Consider the following 24,165-nt stretch of genomic DNA (forward strand, 5'->3'; position numbering starts at 1 on the left):
CAGCTGTATGAATTAACCCCATGGGTTATCCCTGCTGTGCATAGCAGCATAGCTATTTGTCAGCAGAATTGTTTTTTCACAGCATACTCTTATCAGGAAGTAGTTGCAATTACTGAACTAAATCGGTATGTAAAAACATGCGGTGGTTTTCAGCTGCTTGGTTACTGTGGAGGCTACGGAGCTCTTGACCCCAAACAGAATCTTTTTAAGACAAAAAAAAAAAGCAGTGCCCCTATTCCTTATAAGGCATGGGCAGGCTTCCCTGAGCACTAAGAAAGGGGCGGTAACGGGTTATTTCAGCGGAGTTTCTCCAGCAGCAGTCGCAGCAGAGTGAAGAAGTTGCACTGAAATTACAAAGCCCTTCATCTGAGTGGAGGGATTGAGGCAAGAGAGCTGGCATCGGGTGACACTGAAAACAAGAAATAAGAATCACAACCCGATCATGGGGAAATCAGGTGAGCAAATGCGTTCATGCAGTTGGCTGTGTATCTTTGCAATGGTACCGCTCGGTTTTGCGCTCCAAAAGCGTTACTGAAGCCTCAGTGGCTTTGCTATGAGCAGGCTGCTTTCATTTGTGCGTGTTGCTGGCTGGGAGGAGCATTCTCTCTGACACAGTGAAAATGAGTCTGTTTGATTAAAAAAGCCAGAAAAAAAAAGAAGCGCCCCCCCCCCCCCCCAAGCCTGCTCACAGTAGTGGTAGTTGTATTTTCCTGTATGGTTTTCATTTGGTAGGTGATAACAGTTGTGTTCTGCTGCATGAAAGAGTTTGATGGCATTCAGAGAAAGGATCGTTTTAAATCTAGTAGCTTTAAAATTACGCTGTCTGGCAAAGCTTCTTTACGCTGCAAATCATCAACAAGCTGCTCGGAGGGGGAAGGTTTTTTATTGCCCCTGCTTTTAGAAGGATTTAGATTCAAGATCTGGTTACAGTTTAACCAAGTGCTGTCTGGCTGAGCTCATAAGTTTTTCCTCAGCTGTGCAGATTTTTGTCAAGCTCCTTGTTCCTGTGGCTGCAGGATGCCTTGCTGGGCTCTGTTCATTTCCTGTGTGCTTGGGTTTGATCTTCTGAGTAGAAGAAAACCCCAGTGAAGCTGCCTGGAAGTTGAAGACCTAAAGAGGATTGATCGCCCTGGGATCAGTCCATCTTTGTCCCATTAGTGCCACAGGGAACTTCCTGCAGACAAAAATGTGCCTGGAGTCTGACAATCCACGCTCATCTTTTGAAACTGCAGTGAAACCAGACAACTTGTTCTTGTGGTTGAGTTTTTTCTGTAACTAATCAGAGTGTAGAATCTGTCTGTCCTATCCATCAGTAGCACATATAGGATGCGCTCAGCGCAATCCGGTCCTTTGTTCACTTAAAAACATTTAAAACTCAAGGCCAACACTTGAATGGCCCTCAGCATGGAAGTCTGCTTCCTTTTTTTCCCCCTTTTTTAAGATCAGCATCCCAGTTGAGGCCTGAGTCCTCTGAGGATGTGGTTAAGGGCTTACTCTGTATACACGGTATGTGGCAGCAGGCTAATACCCAGCCCAGGCTTAGCACCACCTAGCTGCCAGTGTGTGGGCTTGGCCCATTTCCCGGAAGCTGCGTACTTTCAGATAAGTTAGGATTTAGTAAATGATCTTACAACCATTTAAATAACTGTAATCGCTTGGAAGTAGACAGTTCAGCAGTTCCTTGCTAACAGCGTAAGAACTATGAATGCCAGATGAGCCTTGCATCTGTGTGTTACGTCGGCAAAGTGAACTGGGCAAAAGCAGCAGAGCTTTCAATGTGCCACTCCCAACCCCAGACTGATATAAATCTCTTGTTTTAATACACGTACAACCTCTGTTTGCAGATTGCTGATGCAGTCATAAGGCAATTGCTGTCCTTAGCTGTTGTTTCCTGCACGTTTGTTAAAGCACATCGGTTCTTTGTTCCAAAATTAGGAGCAATGGCAGGCCAGAAATTCCTTTCATGAAGGTTTGAGTATTGCTGTACATTAAACTGAGATCCTGTCCTAACAATCAATTCATTGACTAAGTCCCATCTGCCCTTGCTACCAAACTGAAGTCTTTAAATTCCAGTCTGAGATTGATGCTTGCCTTCGCATGGGTGAGAGCAGCTATGCTGAAGAGCACAGCTTTGTGTTTTGTGTGAGATATTTCCCACTCTTGAGGACACATAGCACGCACAGGAGATGCACAGAGATTTGTCTCTACTGGGATGTATAGTAGAAATGTAATGGGTAGGGATCTGCCCAGCCTCTCGGTGACATCCAGAGCACACGCTCCTTTCCTGGATCAGAAGAATGAAGGAAGAGATTGCCTGAAGGTGTACATGTTGGCTTGGTTAGCTTGGAAAAGAGGCTCCGGGGCTACCTCATTGTGCCCTTCCAGTACTTGAAGGGAGCATATAGAAAGGAGGAGGAATGGCTGTTCACAAGGTGGGGGGGGGGGAGGACAGTGATAGGACAAGGGGGTATGGTTCTAAATTAAGACAAGGGAGGTTTAGGTTAGATATCAGGAGGAAGTTTTTTCACTCAGAGGGTGGCGACGCCCTGGAACAGGTTGCCCAAGGAGGCTGTGGATGCCCCATCCCTGGAGGCATTCAAGGCCAGGCTGGATGTGGCTCTGGGCAGCCTGGTCTGGTGGGCTGGCAACCCTGCACATGGCAGGGGGGTTGAAATTCGATGATCATTGTGGTCCTTTTCAACCCAGGCCATTCTGTGATTCATGGAGGGATACTGTAATTCATGTAATCTGGGCACTCTCTGTTTTAGAAGGAATGTCTTCAAAGTTGTTTGTTTCACTCTTTATCTTCAATGAATTTATCTTGAGGTATAAGTATCCCCTTGGAAAACCAGCTGTTTAAAATCTCAGTTCTTTGTAGGCATTTTGATTGGAGCTCCCTAATAATGTATTGTTTCTAGCTGTTGGATTATACTTAAAGCTGTACTCTTTGCAAGTATTATCACTAAAGACTTAACACTGGTTTTGCTTCACTTAGTAGAACTGAGCACAGTAAGACATTGGTACCTCTGACAGCTTTTTTCCTTGGATGCTTCAGGCTGCTAAAACCAAATGCATGCTGAAACTCCCCCATAAACACAGAGAAATGCCTCCCCTGGCTGTAACTGCTGCAAACACTGCAGCCAAATGTGGTGACCCCCTGTATCCTCCCACTAGCCTTCTCTTTTTGTACAGCACGCGATTAGCAGGTGGTGCAGTCTCCTCTTCCCGGAGAGCCCAAAGCAAAAAAAACCCCAAAAACCATCAGGGAGTATTTCAGCAGGAAATGAGCTGATGGTGAGCTGGCTGCTCTTTGTTGCTGTGTTGCTAGGGCTGCCGTCACCACATGGCTCTGACCCCATGCAGCTGTGCACAGGGGCCGGGGTCCCGGAGCAGCATCATCGCAGAGGGGATATCCACAGCAGCAGTTGCCAGAGGCTGGGAAGGTGTCAGAGAAAGGAAAGCATCATTTCTTCCACTCTCCCTCCAACTCTTTGTGTTGGGGAAGGGACCTTGCCCTCTTTGCTTACTAAAAACTAAGCAGAGGAGGTGGGGAGGGAATAATTTGCTCTTTGACATCTGGATGGTGAGTGCAGAATGCTCTCAGACAGAGAAGAATGAGCTCAGTAAATACTGAGAATCTTTTTACAGTGCTTGCTTTCCTTATTTTCTTCCTTCCCACCATCCCTGCCCCCTGCAAATGTGGGTGGAACTCTGAAGTAGTGGCCGGGAGTTACCCACTGCTGCCTGTTGAGTCAGTGCAAAAATAAATAAGGGCCAAGAAAGAGCTTTAACAAAGAGAAAGGGGATAGGAACGAAACTCAGTGCTGTTTTCCTTACTGCTTTTAATCTCCCTGAGAACTACATGCTGCTTTTAACTCTGAAGGTGAATCCTTGGTGCCTGGTATAAAGGACTATAGTGCTTTCTTCAAAATGAGCTGCATCTCCAGCTGATGAGAGGTGAGAGCTTGTACTGCAGCATCTCAGGAGGAAGCAGCTGTAGCAGCTCTTAACAGAAGTGCAGGTATACAAGAAAAATGACCTGCCTGCTTTCTGAGAAGTGCGATACAAGCTGCCAAACTGACAGCGCATTTTGCGTTGTCTGGTTTTACAGTACCTAGGGGATAGAGGAAATGAATGAATGTAAGCTGCTAGTAACCAGGCATTCGTGTTTGGTAACAATGGGGCACGTGCAGAACTTAATAGAAGTTACTTGCTGTTTCTTTCTATACCAGAACTGAATCTGAGGAGGGGTAGGAAAAGATTTAATTGCAAATCCTGCATTTCTCCAGCCTTTGTGTGTGAATGATGCTAATGACTCAGTTCAAGTTCAATAAATGAGAAATAATGGAAAAGCCTCCAGAAAGACATCGGGCTTTGGCATATAATATTTGACACCTAATCTTTACTTGTCTATTGAATAAAATCATGCTTTGGGTAGAGGGGAGTGGAGGAGAATGCAGAAGGCATCATCCTTTGTAACAGTGGTTGCTCCTGTTTGTTAGATTAGAAGCCTTAGCTGCAAGGCAGACCAGTACCAGAACAGCATGAAGTGGCTCACAAAGAATGAGACGCAATGTGATGGTCTGTACTAACCAAGCTACCTACCAGTATATATTGCTTTCTGTCAGTATAATTGGTACATTTGGTAGTTTCTGTCTTGTTTGGATTTGGATTTGCCTTTGTTGCTGCACTATGTAAAGGAATGGAAAGTATGAGTAAAATAAGTTACTTGACTGTAAGTACGGTGTTGTTTGTTTCATATCTCCACAGGCCAGAAGAATATTTCAGATAGCTATTTTAGTAAAGGCCGCTCTGTTCTCCAAAAGATTAGCTGAAGTTTATCTACGTTATGTTTTTACAGGCAGATGTGAGCAAGTTCTGCCCAGTCTTTGACGGTCTGAACAGAAACTATCTCTGAGTCAGACTGTGTGGCCTTGCTGAGGAGGAGGAAGCAAGGACAAGGCTGTAGCTAATAATACTTCTCTAGAACTGGCTCATGTACTGTAGGTTGGAGCCTGTAAGAAATGGCAGAGTCTTGGAGGAAGACAATATAGGCCTATTTAAGACCACTGCCAACATTAATATCTTTCTGCGCTGACCGACCTGAAGTTAGCAGGGTGAAACTTGGTTTTGAACAGAAATAACGTGCACCTTGCATGCTCTCAGCTGTAAGTATGCTTGTAACATAGCTACAGGGAATGATGACATTAGCTGTCCTTCTGAAGGTTTGCAATGCCACTGGAGTAGCAGCAGGATTTGGAAACCATCCTTCTAAGACTGAATGTGTAGGCTGTTCCTGCACATCATAGAACTGGAGATACCCATCACTTATGGAGTTGGAAGGGACCCACAAAGATCATGGAGTCCAATCCCTGGCTCTACACAGGAGTGCAAGAACTTTGTCGGTAACTTCTGATTAGCTTTTCTTTATTTTTTACTTTAGAGCTTATATATCAGAAGGTTCTGCTGTTTTTCTGAGCTGTGCAGTTTCCAGGTTAGCAGGTGTTCCTTTTTAATCAGGGGAGTCAATTGCCTAACAGTTTATAAAAGGCCTTAAGTGAGGAAGTAATCAACACTGTCTATTATGGCAAGAATAGAATTTGCAATCAAACAGTGACATGAGTAATGTCATTGAAACATTACTACACCAGTGGTTCTATATACTCAGGCACTATGCTTCAAATTGGAAATGGGGGGGAATAACGTGCTAGATCACATGGAGCAGGTAATGGGAGGTTATTAAGCTGCCAGTTTCCTGTAGAGGAAACTTGGGTAATAAAATGAGTAGGGAGTGTGTCCGTCTGATTCAATTAACTCGAACATCATACTGTTGTCCTGAAGCTCATCCCAGTGGTAGTGAGTGTAGGAAAAGTTATGCCTTAACTGAAGAGTATCAGAGAATCATCTTCTTCCTGAAGAGAGATCTCCTGGACTGAAGGGAAAATTATTCTGTTTCTGCTTAAAAACAAGAAAGTTCCAGGAAATTTCTCCCATTCAGGCTTGTTTCTAACTCCATACCCCAATTCCTTTAACACTTTTAAGCAATACTTTCTGCTAACTAAGCAGGAAAATTCAGGTTGGAAAGGAAGTAGTCTAGCAACAGCTATGATGAGCGCTGGGAGTTTGGCACTGAAGGAGATCAGGTTTTGTGCTTGGAAGTGATGCGTGAACTAGAATGCCTAATCCATGCTTCCAAATGACGTTTCTAGAAATCAAATTAAGGGCCAGTCTTTGAAGAAACTATTATCCCATATGAGGAGCAGTAAGGAGCAGTTAAGTACGTGGAATAAGAAAAATGAAGTAATCGATCTTTGTGGCATTGCAGAGGCCACCAGCACGAGATCACTGTGGAATGTTTATGTCCTCAAACCAAAACTCAGAGTCAAAATGTAACAGAGGTGTACCTGCCTTCATTTAAGCTTTCTCTGTAAGCCAAGTATCTTCAGTCTTAGGTGAGAACGTGGTCATTTTTTGGCATTTATTTCTTGCCAAGTTGGTGGGTTCTTTGAAACATGCTTAGCATCTGTATTGAGAAATGTGATTCCTACATGTTACATGAGTACATCTCTTCTTATTTCAGACAGAGAGTGGAAAGGTGAGGTCTTTGTCATTGTTTGAAGATGAATTGAGGCAGTCATAACGGTATATTTCTGTGTAGGATTCTACGTGAGGTCCAGTTCTTGTTGCATCATCTTGCAAGGTTCTGCTGGTGACTGCAAAGGTGTTTGGATAACTCACTTCAGTTGCAATGGCCAGTGTAAGAGAAGAAGAGAGTAGGAGAAAATCTGATAGGAGAAGTCAGCCTACATGTCTCTGCTTACTTTTCCATGCTCACACGAGTTGAATAAAACTGAAGAAGTCTGAAGAAATCTACAACCACGTTATGTCTTGTAAATTCATTATTGCCTGCTATCATATCTTAAGACAATGTTCCAGAAGAATCCACAGCAGAGGAAAATATTTGAATAATGAGAAACAGGCAACTGTAGATAATAACACTAATTGTTTCATTTATTAAACTGTGTGATGATTCACGTCCAAAACCAACTTCCCTGCAGTAGGAAATAATTCTTTTCTAGAAGCTTAAGCAGCCTATGCGAAAGGAAAAAAATACATCTCCAGTGCTATTTGGGAAGCTGTTCTCATTTGAGTGGGAGCCTGAGAACTCCCATTAACTCTCACTTTTAATATCTGGCTTCTTGGAATATGGAACATTGATTAAAATGGAAAAACTTAACAGGTATTCCAAAACAAATCTGAAATGTCTTTGGCAGTTGGGTGTCTCTCCATGCTTCAGAGTGCAGAGGAGAACAAGTGGAGAAAGGGTGGTGTTTAGCACATGAGCCTGAGTCACTGTAAAGAAGTGGTTCTGGTGCAGGCACCTTGGGAAAGGAAGGGAAAGGAGAAGGATGGGAGGGGTCTCTAAGCGCAATAGAGAGGTGTCTCCATGGCTAGAAGAAGTCACGTCCACGTCTTGTTGGTCTTTGCAATTCAAGTTCTTACTACAGAGCTGGGTTGTGCTTTATGTCTGTTAGTGGATGGATTGACAAGGCCTACCTTTCAGTCAAGTTCAAGCTTTTGTTTCCTAGAGTTTTACTTTGTTATTGTAAGAACAAATTATTTAAACTGAAACTTTCACGTTTGCAGATCAGATTTGTATATGTCCTTTATAATGCTGAGCTGATGAGAAATTAAGTCTAGGTGACAGCAGCCAAAAACTCCTGTGCAGAACAATGCAGCCTGGAGTATGTGATGCAATTTCCAAAGCTGTGCATTTCAACTTTTTTTATTAGAAAGCTGTCTTAAAATGTCTCTGCTGGAATCTTGGACCCCTACATCAGCAAAGTTGAAGTCAATTGGTTTGCCTTCCTCAGTAACCTGTGACAAGCGCCTTAGAAATAGGCCATGACTTACAAGGCCATGCAGTAGATGAGAGTTTTAAGATCCTGACTCAATGGAATCAATTAATGACAATAAGGAGGATGAAAATGTTTTGTTTGCAAAGAGTGAGTGGGTGCTTAAACACTGAAGTAGAGATGCCTGGTTTCTTTGATGGTGTGCAACACGAGGCACAAAGCTGAAGAAAAACCTAAGAGTGGAAATGTGACGGGCAGATCCCATTTCAGCAGGATTTCTATTGGTGAATTCGCAGCTGTCTTATGACAACAATTTTATATAGAAAAAAAAAAATAATAGTAATAAACCTAGCCTGAAAGCATGTTGTTGGAGAATATATTTGGTACATATCCACAAAAATGCTTTGATGGAAGTGAATTGGAATTGAACTAACTCAACTGCATATTCTATTCAGAGTTATAAAGCACTGAATGAAACAATAATGGCTTTTTATGAGCATTTGGACATTGAGATGATTTTAGGTCACTATATTCTCTTAAGGCTGTTGTTAGAAACAGTGAAAACTCTGACAACAGCTAAAAGCACAAGTGTGGGTTGGGTAATTACCTTAGAAAAAAGTTGCAAGAACAGTATATGCAAACTGACAGCTATACTGTGGGAGAATGCATCATTACAAACAGCAGAAGAGTGTACGTGCTAATAAAGGAGGAGATGAGTGATTATAGTTGTTAAAATCAAGCAATGAGAGGAACTTGAGAAATCTAAGATTAATAACAGGAAAAACTTTCTGGTCATGAGATGTACTTGGGCTTTGAAAGAATCTTAAATGGAAAATGATGGGAGTATTTCTAATTAGAATATTTAGAAATATAGAATAGAATATAGAATCATAATGCTGGTGTATGTCCGAAATTATGTCACGAATTGCATTAAGAAATGTAAATATGTGTTGCCATAATGGAGTAATACTAAAATATTTCTTGGCCTATCCAGGAGCTTCTGTAGTACAGAGAAAGTGAAATCTGTCTTTCTGTTTTAAAGAAGCTATCCATGCTTCTCTAACTGTCCCAATACACTATTTCAGGTTTCAGATTTCTTTCAAAGCAGGAAATTCCATTAGGTAACCAATTGCAGGGAATATTTGGGTGTTTTGTTGTTGTTGTCCTTTCTCCTCCCTTTGAAGCTTCATCAAGGCAAAGAGAGAACATTGAAGAGGACCCAATTCTCACTTACTCCAACTTCTTTGCAGTGGGCATGTGGAATATAGAAATCTTGAAATGCAAATCAGTCAAACTAACCTTAAATCACCTCCTTATTGAGAAAGGGAATGAGGTTCACTTTTCAGTCTTTAGTGAGATTGTACCATCCCAGTGGAAGTGTCTCTCTGAGTTCCCGGACAAGAGGCGTTAATGATTCTTATCATCCTACTTGTAAGTAGTGAGAGTGGTGTACTCCTGTTTTCCAGTCTTCTCCAGCATCTTAGTTTGCAGGGTATGTTTTTCTGTCTTCACTGATGTCTGTATTTGACAGACTTTTCCAATCTTTTTGATGTGATTTCAGCTTCCAAACAATTTGCTGAAGAGGTCTTGAAAGCACACAATGACTACAGGAAGAAACACGGAGTCCCCCCATTAAAACTCTGCAAGAAGTTAAACAGAGGAGCCCAACAGTGAGTTCACTCCTTTCTTTTCTCTGATGAGATTTCTGTCATTTTTATTGGCTAGATTTGACTGTGCACACTGCAAAAATACTTTCCTTTTAACATTCTGGTATTCAGTGAAGACTTTCTGGATGGAAAGTGAAGGACTCTACTCTTTTTGTCTCTCTGCCCAACTCCTCCCTTCTTTATCCATCAAATAGCACCACATAATCACACGTGCATTTCTCTGGTCACAGTAGTGTAAATCTTTCTTGCATTTTCTTTGAGACATGGGCTGCATCTGCCTACTCTCATATATCTCCTTTACAGAAGTTAATTGCCTAAAGCATGCTTTGCTCTCATCTCCATGAGATGATGTATTGTCAGCTGCATGAGAACATCTGCTGCTGCTGAAATAGGGCAGAAAATAACTTTTTCATGGTAGGAAGTGATGACTGATCTTCCTACTGCCTGATTTAAGTCTTTCGTACAGTAACTTCAGACCGTTATTGCTTTTCCTCTTTGCTGCATGCATGACAACCAGATTGTTTCCTTTCTGTTTGTAATGACCTTTTTCAAAGTAGTTTTCTCAAAGTCACAGAATCATAGAATTACCCAGGTTGGAAAAGACCTCGAAGATCATCAAGTCCAACCACAGCCTAAACATAGTAGCCTAACCATAGTACCCTAACTCTAACAACCCTCTGCTAAATCATATCCCTGAGCACCACATCCAAACAGCTCTTAAACACATCCAGGGATGGCAATTCAACCACCTCCCTGGTGGAGCCTATTCCAGTGCTTAACTACCCTTTCTGTAAAGAAGTGTTTCCTAACGTTCAACCTCAACTCACCTTGGTGCAACTTGAGGCCATTTCCCCTCATCCTGTCACTTGTCGCCAGTGAGAAGAGACCTGCCCCGCTCTCAGTGTAAGCACCTTTCAGATACTGAAAGAGGGCGATAAGGTCTCCCCTCAGCCTCCTTTTCCCCAGAATGATTGAGGTTGGAAGGTACCTCTAGAAGTCATTTAGTCTTTCATTTATTTTCAGGCAATAAAAAGAAAATACTTGAAGGGAAAAAAATGGTAACTAAACTCTTCCAAAAATAAATGTCTTCCCATAATAGCTAAATGGTGGCCAGTTTGATCCCAGCAAACCTGAGATCTCACCACCTATTACACTTTCTACCGTAACCATGCAGGGTTCTCCATGCCAACTGGCTCAGAACCAGAGAGGTTGTGGTGTTTCCAAAACCCAATTTGTTCTCAGCATCATGCTGCACTCTGCCATGGAGACTGTTGAGTTCTTTCAGCCTAGAACAGAGATCTCTGTGAGGTGTTGTGCCCTACAGCACACCATGTACATGGCATGTAGATGTGCCCTCTGGCAGCAGTCCACATTAATTTTGTCTGTCTTTCCACTTCTTTTTTGAGACACCATGATAACTAGAGAAAGTATTTCTGTGATGCCAGTGACACATCTGCATACCTATGCAATCTTGGTTTTTCTTCCTGTTCTTCAAAGGTTTGGGGTTTTTCTGCGTTATCTGATGCCTCACAGTGAGAAGGAGATTTCATTGACTTGTCAGTTGCACTTCTTTTCTCTTCCAGCTTTTACAGTTGGGTAGAACAAATCCATTTGTGTGAATAGTTGAGATTATTCTGTCAAATAGACATTGCTCCACATTTATCTCTAAGTGCTCTACTGCCCTTCCTGAGTATATTTAGGTCCTTCTGGAATTCCTCGCAATCCTCTCTGTTCTCAGCTGACTTTCTTCACTGTGATGAACAGTAGATGGAAGCCTTTGGTAACTTAACTTCTAAGTATTAAAGGTGTGTTTAGAAAATGGTGTAATTCTTCGGTAGCAAGAACCAGAAATGTTTTGTTCTGAATAGCAGACTTGAAATTTGAGAAGTCTTATTTTTGTCAGGGTAGAGGATGCATAATCTAAAATTCCAGAGCTTCAAAGACCTTCACTGTTTCTTTCCAGTATATCTGGTATCTTTGTTGAAATCATCTGTTATATCTTTACCTACTTAGCTCTTCTTCTCTGTCTGTGTTGAAAATGATGTGCTTTCTACTATTTTCAGTCCCAAGAACTGAGACAGGCTAACTGAATTGACTATTGGATCCCTTCTTTAGCATGAGTGAGTCACCCTCAGCAGGTGTCTGTTTATATCTGACTGTAATGAAACACAGGGTGATGATCTCAAATACAAATCTCATGTTTTCAGCTGCTTGAGCAGGAGGGAATTAATCAGCCTTTGTCACAAATCCTTGTCAACTTTGTCCCAGTCTTACCTCTTGCTTGGAATGTGCAACTCCTTGAAGAAAACCAGTACAAGACTATGGTGATAGAGGACATGAAGAAGAATCAAAAGATCCTTGAAAGAGGGAAAATTTAGGTTAGATGTCAGGGGAAGTTCTTTATTAGGAGAGTGGTTAGGCCCTGGAACAGGCTGCCCAGGGAGGTTGTGGATGTCCCATCCTTGGAGGTGTTCAAGACCAGGTTGGACGGGGCCCTGGGCAACCTGATCTAGTAAAGGTGTATGTTTGGTGGCCCTGCCAGGCAGGGGGGTTGGAACTACATGATCCTTGAGGTCCCTTCCAACCCAGGTCATTCTGTGATTCTGTGATCCTCTAGTTCACTTTCATTGTTTCTGATCTGCTGGGGGCAGCTCAGTGTGGTATTTTTGTTTGATTTCTTTCATTAGAGGAATAGGGCAAAAGGAAAGCAGGACTTAATGACTGAAGTACTAGCTTGGGTCAGAACATTCAGCTAGGGAATCCCATGTCTGACAGATGCCAGTAATCGAAGCTTTGGGAAGAAGCAGCAGAACAAGACATACGTAGTGTTCCTTGCTCTGTTAGCTTCTCCTGGGAAATACAAAATTATCTAGGAAATTATGGTTTTCCTAAGTATTAGGTTGTATCTTCATTTTCTTTTCTTCTTTTTTTTTTTTTGTTTTTTTTTTTTGTAGTTGTCTAATAATGTCTGAATACACACTCTGTGAGTTTCTCTAGCTCTTTTCAGATCCCCATGTGCTTTGGCATCTGCCTCATTGGTGATAAGTTTCGTAGCACACTGTAGAACAATTGTTTTGTCTTACATGACTTCTAAATCTACCTGATGATTTCTGGTGCCATGAGAAATGACAAATGGTCTTTTGAATTTGAATGTCTCTGTATTGAAGCCTTTCCAATGTTGACAAAAGAGAATAATCCTTTTACACATGAAGTTATTTTTAATCCCATTGTAATAAGACAATTGAAATACCTCCCACACTCTCATGTGTTAACTCCTATAGAAACAATGCTTCTTATCCCTGTGCTGGCATACACATTTGTTGCTTCAAATTCTCCCAGTGATCTCTCTCTTTTCACTCTGACTAAATCCCATCTTCAGTCTATTTTTCTGTTTCATGGAGAAGTTAATGCTGCAGAGTTTTTGGAACTGTTCTCTGCTTATCAGTTAGAGCTGGTTTAAGTACACTTTTTGATTTTTAATAGCGAAACACTAGCAAAACATTGACGAGGCCCCAGTTCTACTGCAAATATATGCTGGAAATCTCCATCTAGTGTTACAGTGAGTCATTGGCCATTCTCTGTTTGAAAGGGGCTTGGATTCTTCCCTCTTTCCCATATGTACACCTGATTTATGAATTGTCTGCATGCTGATTTTTGAAGCTGCTTTATCTCTTGTGCCGGTTACTCCAGTGAGGGGGCCTGGAATTGTCATGAGTTTACATTTGTAGCAATGCTTACAAATGCTTCAATTTCCCCATTAACAGTTGCAGCTAAGGGTGCTCTGTGGATTTCCAGATGCTGGGCAGACAGGATGAAGGGAGATCTGCATTCTGTCTTTTAGACCTTTCTCAACCACGGCACATGCGCTCATGAAAGGCCGTGCAAAATGGTCTCTGGACTTTGCTTTTTCCTGAGTCTTAGATCTATATAGGCTTAAAGCATCCCTTGCATTAGAGATTTGCAACTGAGTAACTTCACTTAAACTGCCATCTTCTAACAGGACAAGGTTTGCCATTTCCCTGCTGCCAAACTAAAAGAGGGGAGATTTAGATTGGGTATAAGAAAAAAGTTTTTTACAGTGAGGGTGGAAAGGCACTGGCACAGGTTACCCAGAGAGGTGTTGGATGCCCCATCCCTGGGGACATTCAAAGTCAGGCTGGATGGGGCTCTGAGCAGTCTGATGTAGGTGTCCCTGCTCATTGCAGGGGATCTGGACTAGATGACCTTTAGAGGTCTCTTCTAACTCTAACAATTCCATAATTCTAACTTTCCTTGTTTGCATTCCCTCTTTATCTTCCTTCACCTCTCTATCCACTTTAGCTGTGGTCTGTAACACACTGTGTGCATCCCTTTGCTAGGTATGCGGAAGAACTGGCAGCCTCGAGGGTCCTCAAACACAGCTCTGAGTCTGCTAATGGAAAATGTGGAGAAAACTTGGCCTGGGCATCCTATGATCAACCAGGTAAACTTTCTTCTCTTGCTGTCTCACAGACACCATATAAATAGCCTGTTTCATTTTCTTTGGGCTCAGAGTGTGAGTGAGCTGGATGTCACAGCTGGTTGCAAGAGTACTGCCATTGCTTTCACTTCCAAAACGTGGCCTCTGCAGTCTAACCCATGTTCCACGGGCACAGGCTTCTGGTATGCGGACACCTACATATGGTGAGAGCAAGAAGCACAGATATGCACTGAAGGGGTAATACATTGTGGCAGCAGGTTATGTCCCCTTAAAGATAGTATTTGGTGGCTAGGCTGCTCCATATGTCCCAGCTGTGCACCTACTCTGAATTCTATTTCATGGGAAGGAGGCTGTCAATGCCCTGTTCTTCACCTTTATCCTTAGTTTGCCCTAGCCTGAGTATGAGCTGACCACAGGCCAGCTGTGGTGAGGAAGGTGGAAAATTGCATATTGCACAGCAGTTCCTGTTTCGAAAGTCAAAAGGACAGTGGGAATCCAAAGTGACCAAGGCAAGTGTGTTAGGCAATATCTGATCTCTTCTGCTCTGTCAGCAAACAGAGGCTTTGAGCCATTTTCCCTGCCTTCATTTCTGAAGATAAAAGTTCTCTGCATATTTTCTGATCATAAATGTCGCACATAATTGGCAGCCTACCGTTTGGATACCCAAGGAGCTGAATTTTGGCCATGCTGAGAGCCTGCAGCGAGCGCTCAGAGCTATGCTCAGCAGGCTCTTCCCTCCTTCCTCCTCCAGCACGCAGAGTTAATGCCTCCGCCTGCTGAGAGAGCAGGTGGTTTGTATTATAAGTGACCACTTGCTTTCTGCTTTTCCATCCACTTCTGGAATTCCCAGTGCAGTCTAGAGGAGATAGGGGCTCATTTCTATGGACTGTAGGTCTTGTTTTAAGGACCTGGAAATTTTAGTAACTGAGTTTGAGGCCCATGGGTACTGCTGGATTCCATTGCAAGTACCAGCTGTAGCCCCTCGTGGGTACTTTTTTATATTGAAAAAGAAACCCAGGGTGGTCTAATTGGATCTACTAATACTTGGCGTTCTGTCCATTGCAGGAGCCTGAGGTAAGACTTCAGGGCAGCATGGGAACACACAGATGTATGGCAACATTTGCACAGTGCCTATGACTCACTGACTGAGCTTACTTCTTCCTTTCTGTTTGTACCGATGGCCTGTGCTCTTCCCCCGAGGTTAAAGAAACAGGATTCTCATTCAGAAAGCTGGAAAAAACACACATAGATCCTTCCATAAATTATATAATGCAAGGTCTTTTTTGGATCACATTTGTTTTCTTCTATGCACTGTTTCCATGCATAACTTGCCAGTTTTGAGCAGTTTTTTTATTGCTATTTTTTTTATTCATAGGATTGACTGCCTTCCTGAGAAAAATAAGCTACATCTTTTGTTCTGTGCTACATTTCCTATGTGTCAGGATGAGTCAGAGTATCAGAGTAAGAAAACTCCTTGTTCAGAGAAAGCTGTTTTGTCCAGGCTTAGTTTTCATCTCTGTGGAGCTGGTTACTTCTTTTTCTCATACAGTTCCCTCTGGATAGTTAATTTGTAGCCTGCTCAGTGAGGCTGAATTTTGTATTCGGCATCTATTCGAGTGCTTAATAAAGGGAGCCTGTCTTCCTCCCCTGATAAAGCAAAACTCAATAAACCTCCAGCTTTGTTTTCTCTCTAGAGAAAATGATACTATTGTTTATTTTGACTCTTATGGAGTTCTGTGATAATGTGAGAAGATAAATCTCTTGTTTCAGAGATTATTTAAGCTTTAAATTATAAGAGCCTTTTAGTTTTACCCCTCTCCTGGCCCAGGAATCTCTTACATTGTATTCAGGATTTTGGAGTTACACAGCCTAAAGCTGTAGCTGGAAATATATTTATCCCTGTAATCCAAGAAATAGCTGACAGCTGCTTCCTCCCTCCAGTCCTTCAGGATCTGCTCTGTGGCAGTCTTCTCTTTGTCTCTGTTCACGTAAGTGAACTGTCATCTGCCACTGCTACAACAGAGACCACAGCCTGCCTAGGCAGCTGCACTGTGTCAGGCTTCTTAGGACGCCTCATGTCATTTCTCGTGTATGGGGAGGCCTGAGGCAAGCACTGAATGATTTCGTTCTGGTTGGGATGAATGCTGTCATGAAGAATGTGTGTGTTGTCCCTGAAAACATTGCAGCTGATGAACTTCGAGGAGTTTGTAAGAGAAATTCACTGCATGTTATTACCCAAATCTGTTATGGGAGGAATTTTGTAGGTTTGGCTACAAAATCTGGTCTAGTGTGGAGAGCAGCACAGGCACATTCTGCCCCATGCCTGAAAGAGCACACTCTGTCTCACAAATATGATTCCTTGAGGCATCTGTGGCTTTCTATTTCCCTCCAATACCAGATTTTCACAGTACTGATAGAAATCCCCCCATCCCTGGAGGTGCTCAAGGCCAGGTTGGATGGGGCCCTGGGCAGCTGAGCTGCTGGGGGGCAGCCCTGCCCATGGCACAGGGTAGGGTTGGGTGGGCTCTGAGGGCCCTTCCAACCCAAACCATTCTGTCATTCTATCATTCTGTGAAAAAGAACCTTCATGAGAAATGTTGAAAGTAGAGGATTACACCCTCTGAGGTAACTTCTGACGGAAACTTAAATTCACTTCTCCTGCTTTCCCCTCAGAAAGTGGAAGGGATCCTTCTACTGATGGAGCCCAGGATGCTTGTACACGCATGCATAGACAGCGTGTATGTACACATATGTATGTGCAGGTGGTCATAGAGATTAACATGGGTACAGTGCAGCCAGTACTTACATGAACAGCATTGATGGCCTTATCCTGTATCCCTTTGTGGCCCATCAGGATGAATATCTATCTTTGGAATATGTATAAAAGATATAGATGCATTTATTTCCAACAATGGATTCTTAAAATATATATATAATAAAATATTATTGGCAATATAAACCAGTATATGAACCAAGCAGGTCGTCAGTCAGCTGTTGGAAGGTGAAGGGTGGAGCTGAACTATGTTTCCATAGCAAAAAGTGTTGAAACTGTAAATGTGGTTTGCAGCAAAGCAAACAGGAAGGATGTATTAAAAAAACAGTAATATAGTAACTGGTTCTGCTAATGGAGCACCAGAAAAGGAACTGCAGCACCTCTTGATGGTGTTGACTTTCTCTTGGACTACTATTCATGTTATGTCACATTGCAGGGGAGAGTGCAGTGCTCATAGCAGTCAAAGTGCAGTCCTACATTTGTAGAAGTTCATTTACATCATGTAGTCACTTAAGTGCTTGTATAGACAAAGTGCATATGCTCTATAAGGTCTGACATATCTGCTGAAACACTCTGCGCTTCTGTTCAACAATGATTTGTTTAGCTTTTGTACTGTATGGTTTTTGTTTTTCCTTTGACTTACACACAGATTGCTCTTGGCACGTTTTTTAGTCTTTTAGCTTTGCTTCGAGTAGCAAATGAGCAGGTATTGTATTTGCTGTAGAGACTCTAGCCATTATATGAGTCTACTGGGCTTGTTATTTGGCACTGGGCAAGCAGGGAAAGAAAGAACTTGTTGTTAGTCCCAGAACATTTACTTTGGGAATCAAGATGTGTTTACTACGTCTTTATTTAGAAAATATAAATAAACTCACTGAGAGAGCCTCATTCCTAACAAGCAGTGTGCTGTGGATCAGTTCCTAGAACTTCCAGTTCACAAACCTCCCAGAGATGGCAGTTCACTCGGTGTTTTCTTTCCAGTGACAGCTCTGACAGCCAGGCTGCCAGGCTAACAACGCCATCGGTTGAGCAGATTGCACTCATAAGCCTAAAGAGGTTAACAGCTCAGCGTCTGACTTCAGGAACAGCGCAAGCTTGAGACTTTTTGCTGCGAAATAGCAAACTGTGAGTCACCGTGGTTCTGCAGCCAACGGTCCGCCAGGGACCGGCGTTCTTCATGACGGTAGTCTTGACAGCTTTGGCAGCTTGCTCTGGGATCAACTGGCCTTGCGTTATACTTCCTGGAATGCCGAGCAGAAATTTCATTACTGATGTAGCACAGGGAAAAGCCTGCCTCCTTTTCCTCCCCCCTCCCTCTCTGAGACAAGAATTTCCTAAGAAACAGTAATGGAAAAGACGTAATATTTGACTTTTGAGTGCATCTGCAAGTTCTGCTCTGAGCTCCTGCCCTCTGTGCTGTCTGTTCAGTCAGATTCATTGCAGACTGTCAGAATCTGCTCTTGTCTATCAGGTTCCTAAACAGCTCAACAAAAGCAGATAGGGTTGTTTCTTTGGCACTTGTCGCTGTTAGAGACCTACAGACATGTAGCGCTATGCTACTGGCTGCAGATGTGAACTTTGTATAGCTGTGATCAGTGAACACCCCTGATGAAATGAGCCAGTGCTAGACATGGATTCCTGTATACTACCAGCTCCTGGACATGTGGTACCCTAAGCTAGAGAGCTCAGAGTGGAAATTCACAGTGGCTCAGGTGCAATTTGAAGTATGAAATGCTGATGAGAATGCATAAAACCATAGAATATCAGGAGTATCATTTTACTTTGGTTTGCTGGGAGCTGTGAAGGAGCATCTTCATACTCCTGGATCCACAGGTGGGAGGGCTCACTGTAGAAAAGGCCCCTGTGCTCTGTTGCCAGAAAACCTGGCACGGCTCCCTGAAGTCTTTTCAAACTTGTTGGAAGATGGAGGAGCTGCTGAAAGTGGTGTGTAGAAACCTAATGACAGGAGCACTCATCCAAGATGGGGGACATGCATCTTTAACTACCTTCCAGGCTTACAGTTATAGAAGATTCTGGGAGGACTCAAAGCATGGACTCAATGTGTTAAATTGCCAGGAGGTTAAGGACTGCATGGATCTCTGCTCATGCAAATCCATGTGCTGTGCCACACTGACCTCTTTTGTCTGAGAGCTTTTCTAACTTCAGCCCTGCAAAGTTTTAAGTGCATCTGAGAATTGGCTTGCGGTCCTGTTTACTGAGCTGTGGGTGTCAGAATTCTGCTCCTATTCAGGTCCATCTTACCCAAAAAGCACCTCTCTACAGACATCCTGTTTCTGTATCTGTTCAGTGCATTGCTGCCCTAGATTTCAACCAGCCTGTGCCAACCATGGCCATGTCCCCTGCATCTCTTAAAGAAACTGATGGATTGTGGTTGTATCAGGGAGCTGAGAACTCCAAAAACTGATGGCATGAGATGGTTAACAAAGAACATTAGACTGATTAGTAACTGGACTATGCTCTTGTGCTTGTATTACCTGTCCTGATACCACATTTCTTCTGTGTTTCAGGAAAGGACGTTGCTGACAGATGGTACAGTGAAATAAAGAATTACAGCTTTCAAAACCCAGGGTTTTCTTCAGGGACAGGTAAGCTCAGACCAATCTCCTTCTCTTCAAAAACGGAGCTTTTCTTTTAAGAAATTGCCTGCTGTACTTGTTTTGATGTTTTCTTGTTCTTAGGAGAACTATATTAGAATTTCCCCAAACTTTTGTGTTAGAAACTGACAGAATAATCTGTCCAGGAGGGTTGTGGAGTCTCCTTCTCTGGAGATATTCAAGACCCGCCTGGACGCCGACCTGTGTGACCTGGTGTAGGGAACCTGCTTTGGCAGGGGGGTTGGACTCGATGATCTCTAGAGGTCCCTTCCAACCCCTACAGTTCTGTGAATCTGTGAGAAATGAGGAAGTAGGCAATATTGGTATGGCTTTTCTTTTTGATATATTGGGTTTGTTGTTTTTTTCTGCAACTCCAAAGTTTTTAGAAGGCACCTTATTCTGAAGGCAAATTAATTTGTAAAAAACACTGAATTGAAATGATAGAGGTGTCTCACCAAATACAGTGTGCTGTGGTTTACACATGGTTTACATGCATCTTCTGCCAAGAAGTATCACTGCAGTTGCAGAGATTACTTCAGCTGTAATTTGGAGATCAGCCACGGGTCATTGACTACATGTTATCAGCCCAGTGCTCCAGTGAACATTGTTCCTTGAATAATAATTGAGCAAGAGATACAACTAAGCCTGTATGGGATGAAGAAAATCCTGCATTTCTCCCATGGTGCTTGTTTGTGCATAGGGGAAAACAACTGATAACACAGCTTAAGGGTGGCCATTAGGAGTAAGTGGAAGCAGCCACAAAAACCAACCAACCAACCAACAAAAAACCAAATGATCTTGAATTGTTGCCCATGAAGGCATAATAGGGAAGGATGAAATGGTAGGACTGCTATTATTACTGTAGTCTTTTTCCATACCTTTAGTGAGCTCTCCTGCTAGAGAAAAAAAAAACAAAGTCTTGTATGCCTATTTCTCCCCATCCTCCTCAACATGTTTGAAGGAATAACATAGATTCAGTACCTAAAGCATCTGCATATGTTTCTCTCCCTTTCTTCAGGTCATTTCACAGCAATGGTTTGGAAGAACACAAAGAGAATGGGAGTTGGAAAAGCGTCTGCTAGTGATGGTTCTACATTTGTGGTAGCTAGGTACGATCCAGCTGGAAATGTAGTAAATCCAGGCTACTATGAAGAAAATGTCCTTCCTCCAAGAAAATAACCTTTCTATGGAGGTAGTCTTATTGCTTAGTGACAGACGAACCAAGGTTTGGACTTAACAGTGTTTGAAATGGAGTTCAATTCAATGACATTTCCTGTTGGATACTGCTGCCCACTTCTCATTGCAGAAGAAGCTACATGTTGCTTGAGTCAATCTGCGCATTAGGTCCCTGTTGTTTCTGAGGAGACTTCAGTGTATCTGAGGATGAAGTACGTGCAGCATTTCTGAGGGGTAAAAGTTTTCTAACTTGTTCTTTTTTTGTAGTAGCTCGCATGAACTCTGTGTCAGCATGTGAGTGTGCACATGTTGGATGTCTCTTTCTAAACAAGCAGGTTTGTAACTCTGTGTACACTGAAGATACTGGCTTGTAACTATATCACGTATTCCAAGTTTTCCATTTTTTTGCTATTAAGTGCAACTTCTTTGCTCTGTCTGTAATTTTTGCTACTGTGAGGTCTCATCCCTACAGCCTGAACATATGCAAAGCCTCCTTTATGAAAGTTACACATGTAAAATGTGGTATAGTCCTGACATACATGCTTTCATTAAAAGGATCTTAGGGGACACTAAGACTGCACTGGCAAAGTTGTATCTGTCAAGCGAACTATAACTCTTGCATGACCAAAAAGCTACAAGAAATGCTTAAATCTTAGCTTTACATTTTAGGTGCTAATATTTAAAAACTCAACACTATCTTACTGTTTACAGAATATACACTATCATATAATCAAATCGATTACTTCCCTTCCAGCAAGGCACTACCACTACCATTTCTCTTTGATTTCTAAGTTTCTCTGGGAAATCATTGTGAATTTCATTTCACGATAACTTATTTTGATTTCCTAGAGAATATCTTCTGTAGACATTAACATTCCCAGATCATAATTGAGAGATGTTTACTCTCAGTTCATACCATTCAAAACAGAAATACATCATGTGGTGGAAAGACGCCTCTGAAGACATTTTCTTTTTTCTCTTATAAAATGTGGGTTTGCACTTTGGTCAAGCTCATGTGCTGTGCTTCAATTTGGGATTTTCTTTTCTGTGTAAAGGTTCCTTTTGACTTCTGCTGAGATTTGGCTCATGAAAGGTGCCATTGCAGAAAGACATACTTTTGTTTACACAGTTGTAATAAACTGCGCTCTTACGCCTTGATGTTATGTTACCGTGATGCTGCGTGTTACAATCCTTTTGCTGTAACCAAGACTTTAATACATACAACGAACATCTGAAAATTATATATTTTTGAATATGAATCACTGAAGTCTTTGCTGTTACCTGAATCTCTGTTGAATATTCTTTAAGTTTTATTTCCAAGGCATTAACATAGGACGGTATTACTTAAGTAATCAGGTGCAAAAAACAAAACAAAACCAGCAAGTAATCTAGCCCAGATAAGCCAGGAGACCTTCTAAGTAATGATAAATCATAACATAGGCAAGAGATGACCATCACCTCTTATACAAACTTTGAACTAAGCCTTGGGTTCAATGCTGAACAGCCATAAGTCATTCTCTGCTGAACTCCTGCTTTGTGTTTGAATTTCTGCTGCTCCCTCTCTCGGTTGACGTGTTCTTGGTGAAGAACATTCACTTGGCTCCCAGTTAGATGTGTCTGTTTAGTAATTGCAGTTTCGGGGCCTTTCCATCTTCAACTTTCATTTAAGAAATATCAAATAAATCTGGTATTCAGATAGTCTTTTTTTGTAATTACTTGCTGCTGTTGGCCCTATAACTCTGTGAATGGTTGTCGTATATGTTCAACTGAGTGAATGAAGTTGGAGTGTTTCACTGCTGCCACCTGATAATGCTTTTTATGTCAGAACTGGGAAGATCCTGGTGAAGAGAGAACAAAACAAAACCAACCTGGTTGTTACCTTTATTTAGAATAGTAGTGGCAATTGAACTTCCAGAGCTTTTTAGAAGGAACATTTTGAGGTGGTGTCTGATCATCTGACATGGAAGGAGTTCAAAGCCACTCAAGTAGGCCCAATACAAACTTTGTACACCCTACAGAGTTTCCATGCAAGTAAGTAGCAATTTAAAAAGAAAACAACCCACTCGGTCTTGTTCTTAATGACCCAAGCTCACAATGTTGATGCCTTCTGCAAACAGTCTGCACAGTAAACCATGGCATAGGTAAAAGGCCAAATGCATAGAGGAAGGTCATGTTGTTTTTGTGGCTTACCCAGAAGCCATAGGATTTGAGGAAATGCACACTGAAACCTTACTTCCCAGCCATCTGTGTTGCTCTGTCACCTCCACCACATCTTGGTGAGTTGTGATGACAGAGAAGTGGCAAAGAAAGGTTATCTCCTGTGGTGTAAGTAAGTGCAGAACATGATGTTTGAGCACACACAAGACGACACTTTTGCTCTGGGAATAAAGAGACGGCCTGATCTGACAGCTCTGATATAAGTGAAAAATATCTGGCTTGAGAGGCCTGGAGATGGTTTCTAAGTTCTTTTTACAGAAGGAAAAGGAGGAAGAAGAGTCCTGCCTTGTCTGAGGCTTTATTTCCAATCTGCTGGTTTAAATATTAACAATGCATGTACTGAAACAGTAGATTTTGGGGGTAAGCAAGCAGTTCAAGAAGAGCAGGCCCTGAGGTGCTGGTAGCAAGAGGGCTCTGGAACAGCACCAGGCCACAGGAGAGGCATTTGGGGGAGGTTTGGGTGGCATATTCTTGTGTGCATCCCACTCTGAAAGGCCTTGTGGGCTGCTGGAAGCAGCGAAGCCTGCCTTGCTCATAGCATGTGTTCCTATAAACTTCTTTGTAACCTGGCTTTGGCTCTGCAAGGATGTAACCATTGTTTAACCATCTAAAACAGGCGAAGTGATGTCATTTCCTAGCTGAGGAAGCCAAGCTATCAGTGAAGGTTTCAAATCTCCTCCAGAGTAAGAGCTGGAACCACACGTGCCAATTCCACTTTGTGAGTGCATTTTTATTGTATTAGAACCGTCTGAAGAGTTTTAAGTTCTGAATCATTTAATAGCTTTTCTGTTCAAAACTCGATTTGAATTTTAGGCATTATGCAATTAGTTATTTCATAGTAGCAGTACACATAGGTTGTTCTGTGTTTCGTGGTTGCAACACATGACAGCGCTATAATCCAGTGCTATATAAAGCTGAGGGAAGGGCCTTGTGGGATGGCACTTGGGGGTTTTTGACCCCAGACAGAGTAGAGAAGGAGCAAAAAGAGATGGCACAAAGGAAGCCACTAGATCTAGGCCACTTCCTTCCCTTTTTGAACCTAGCACCAGAAGCTGCAGAAAGCTGCACTGCTAGGGAGAACATAGGAGAAAGTCGGAGATTTGTGAGTGATTAGACTTGATGATCTTAGAGGTCTTTTGCAACCTCGGTGATTCTTTGATTCTGTGATATAGAATATCCTGAGCTGGAAGGGAACCATAAAGATCGGCAGGGGGCGGCGTTGCTCTTCGATTCGCAGCTCGCTTCGCTCTCCTGATGAGGGTTGAGGAGGGCAGGCAGCAGCACAGCATCTTTCCGGGGCTGGGATGCGAGGGGATGCGATTTATGCAGCGCAAGCTTTTCCTCTTTGATATTGTTTTGTTTTTCAGTTGCACGAATTTGACTGAGAATGTAATTTGGAAGG

The 24,165-nt window shown here is 42.4% G+C and overlaps 1 protein-coding gene across 2 annotated transcripts; it reads left to right on the top strand.

Moving 5' to 3' along the window:
- Positions 1 to 323: 323 nt before the first annotated feature.
- Positions 324 to 22,247, top strand: GLIPR2 (GLI pathogenesis related 2). Of its 2 annotated transcripts, XM_015855131.3 has the most exons (5): positions 324 to 455; positions 9,418 to 9,526; positions 13,882 to 13,985; positions 19,284 to 19,361; positions 20,389 to 22,247. In XM_015855131.3, the coding sequence occupies exons 1-5, from the start codon at positions 443 to 445 to the stop codon at positions 20,547 to 20,549; spliced, it is 465 nt and encodes a 154-aa protein (XP_015710617.2). In that variant the 5' UTR covers positions 324 to 442; the 3' UTR covers positions 20,550 to 22,247. The 2 variants fall into 2 exon arrangements, with proteins under 2 accessions (XP_015710617.2, XP_085393730.1); XM_085537604.1 differs by lacking the exons at positions 9,418 to 9,526; positions 13,882 to 13,985.
- The last annotated feature ends 1,918 nt before the right edge of the window (positions 22,248 to 24,165 follow it).

This window comes from Coturnix japonica, chromosome 2 (genome assembly GCF_054131305.1).
Source record: "Coturnix japonica strain WE chromosome 2, WE-NBRP24, whole genome shotgun sequence".
Classification (NCBI taxonomy): Eukaryota; Metazoa; Chordata; class Aves; order Galliformes; family Phasianidae; genus Coturnix; species Coturnix japonica.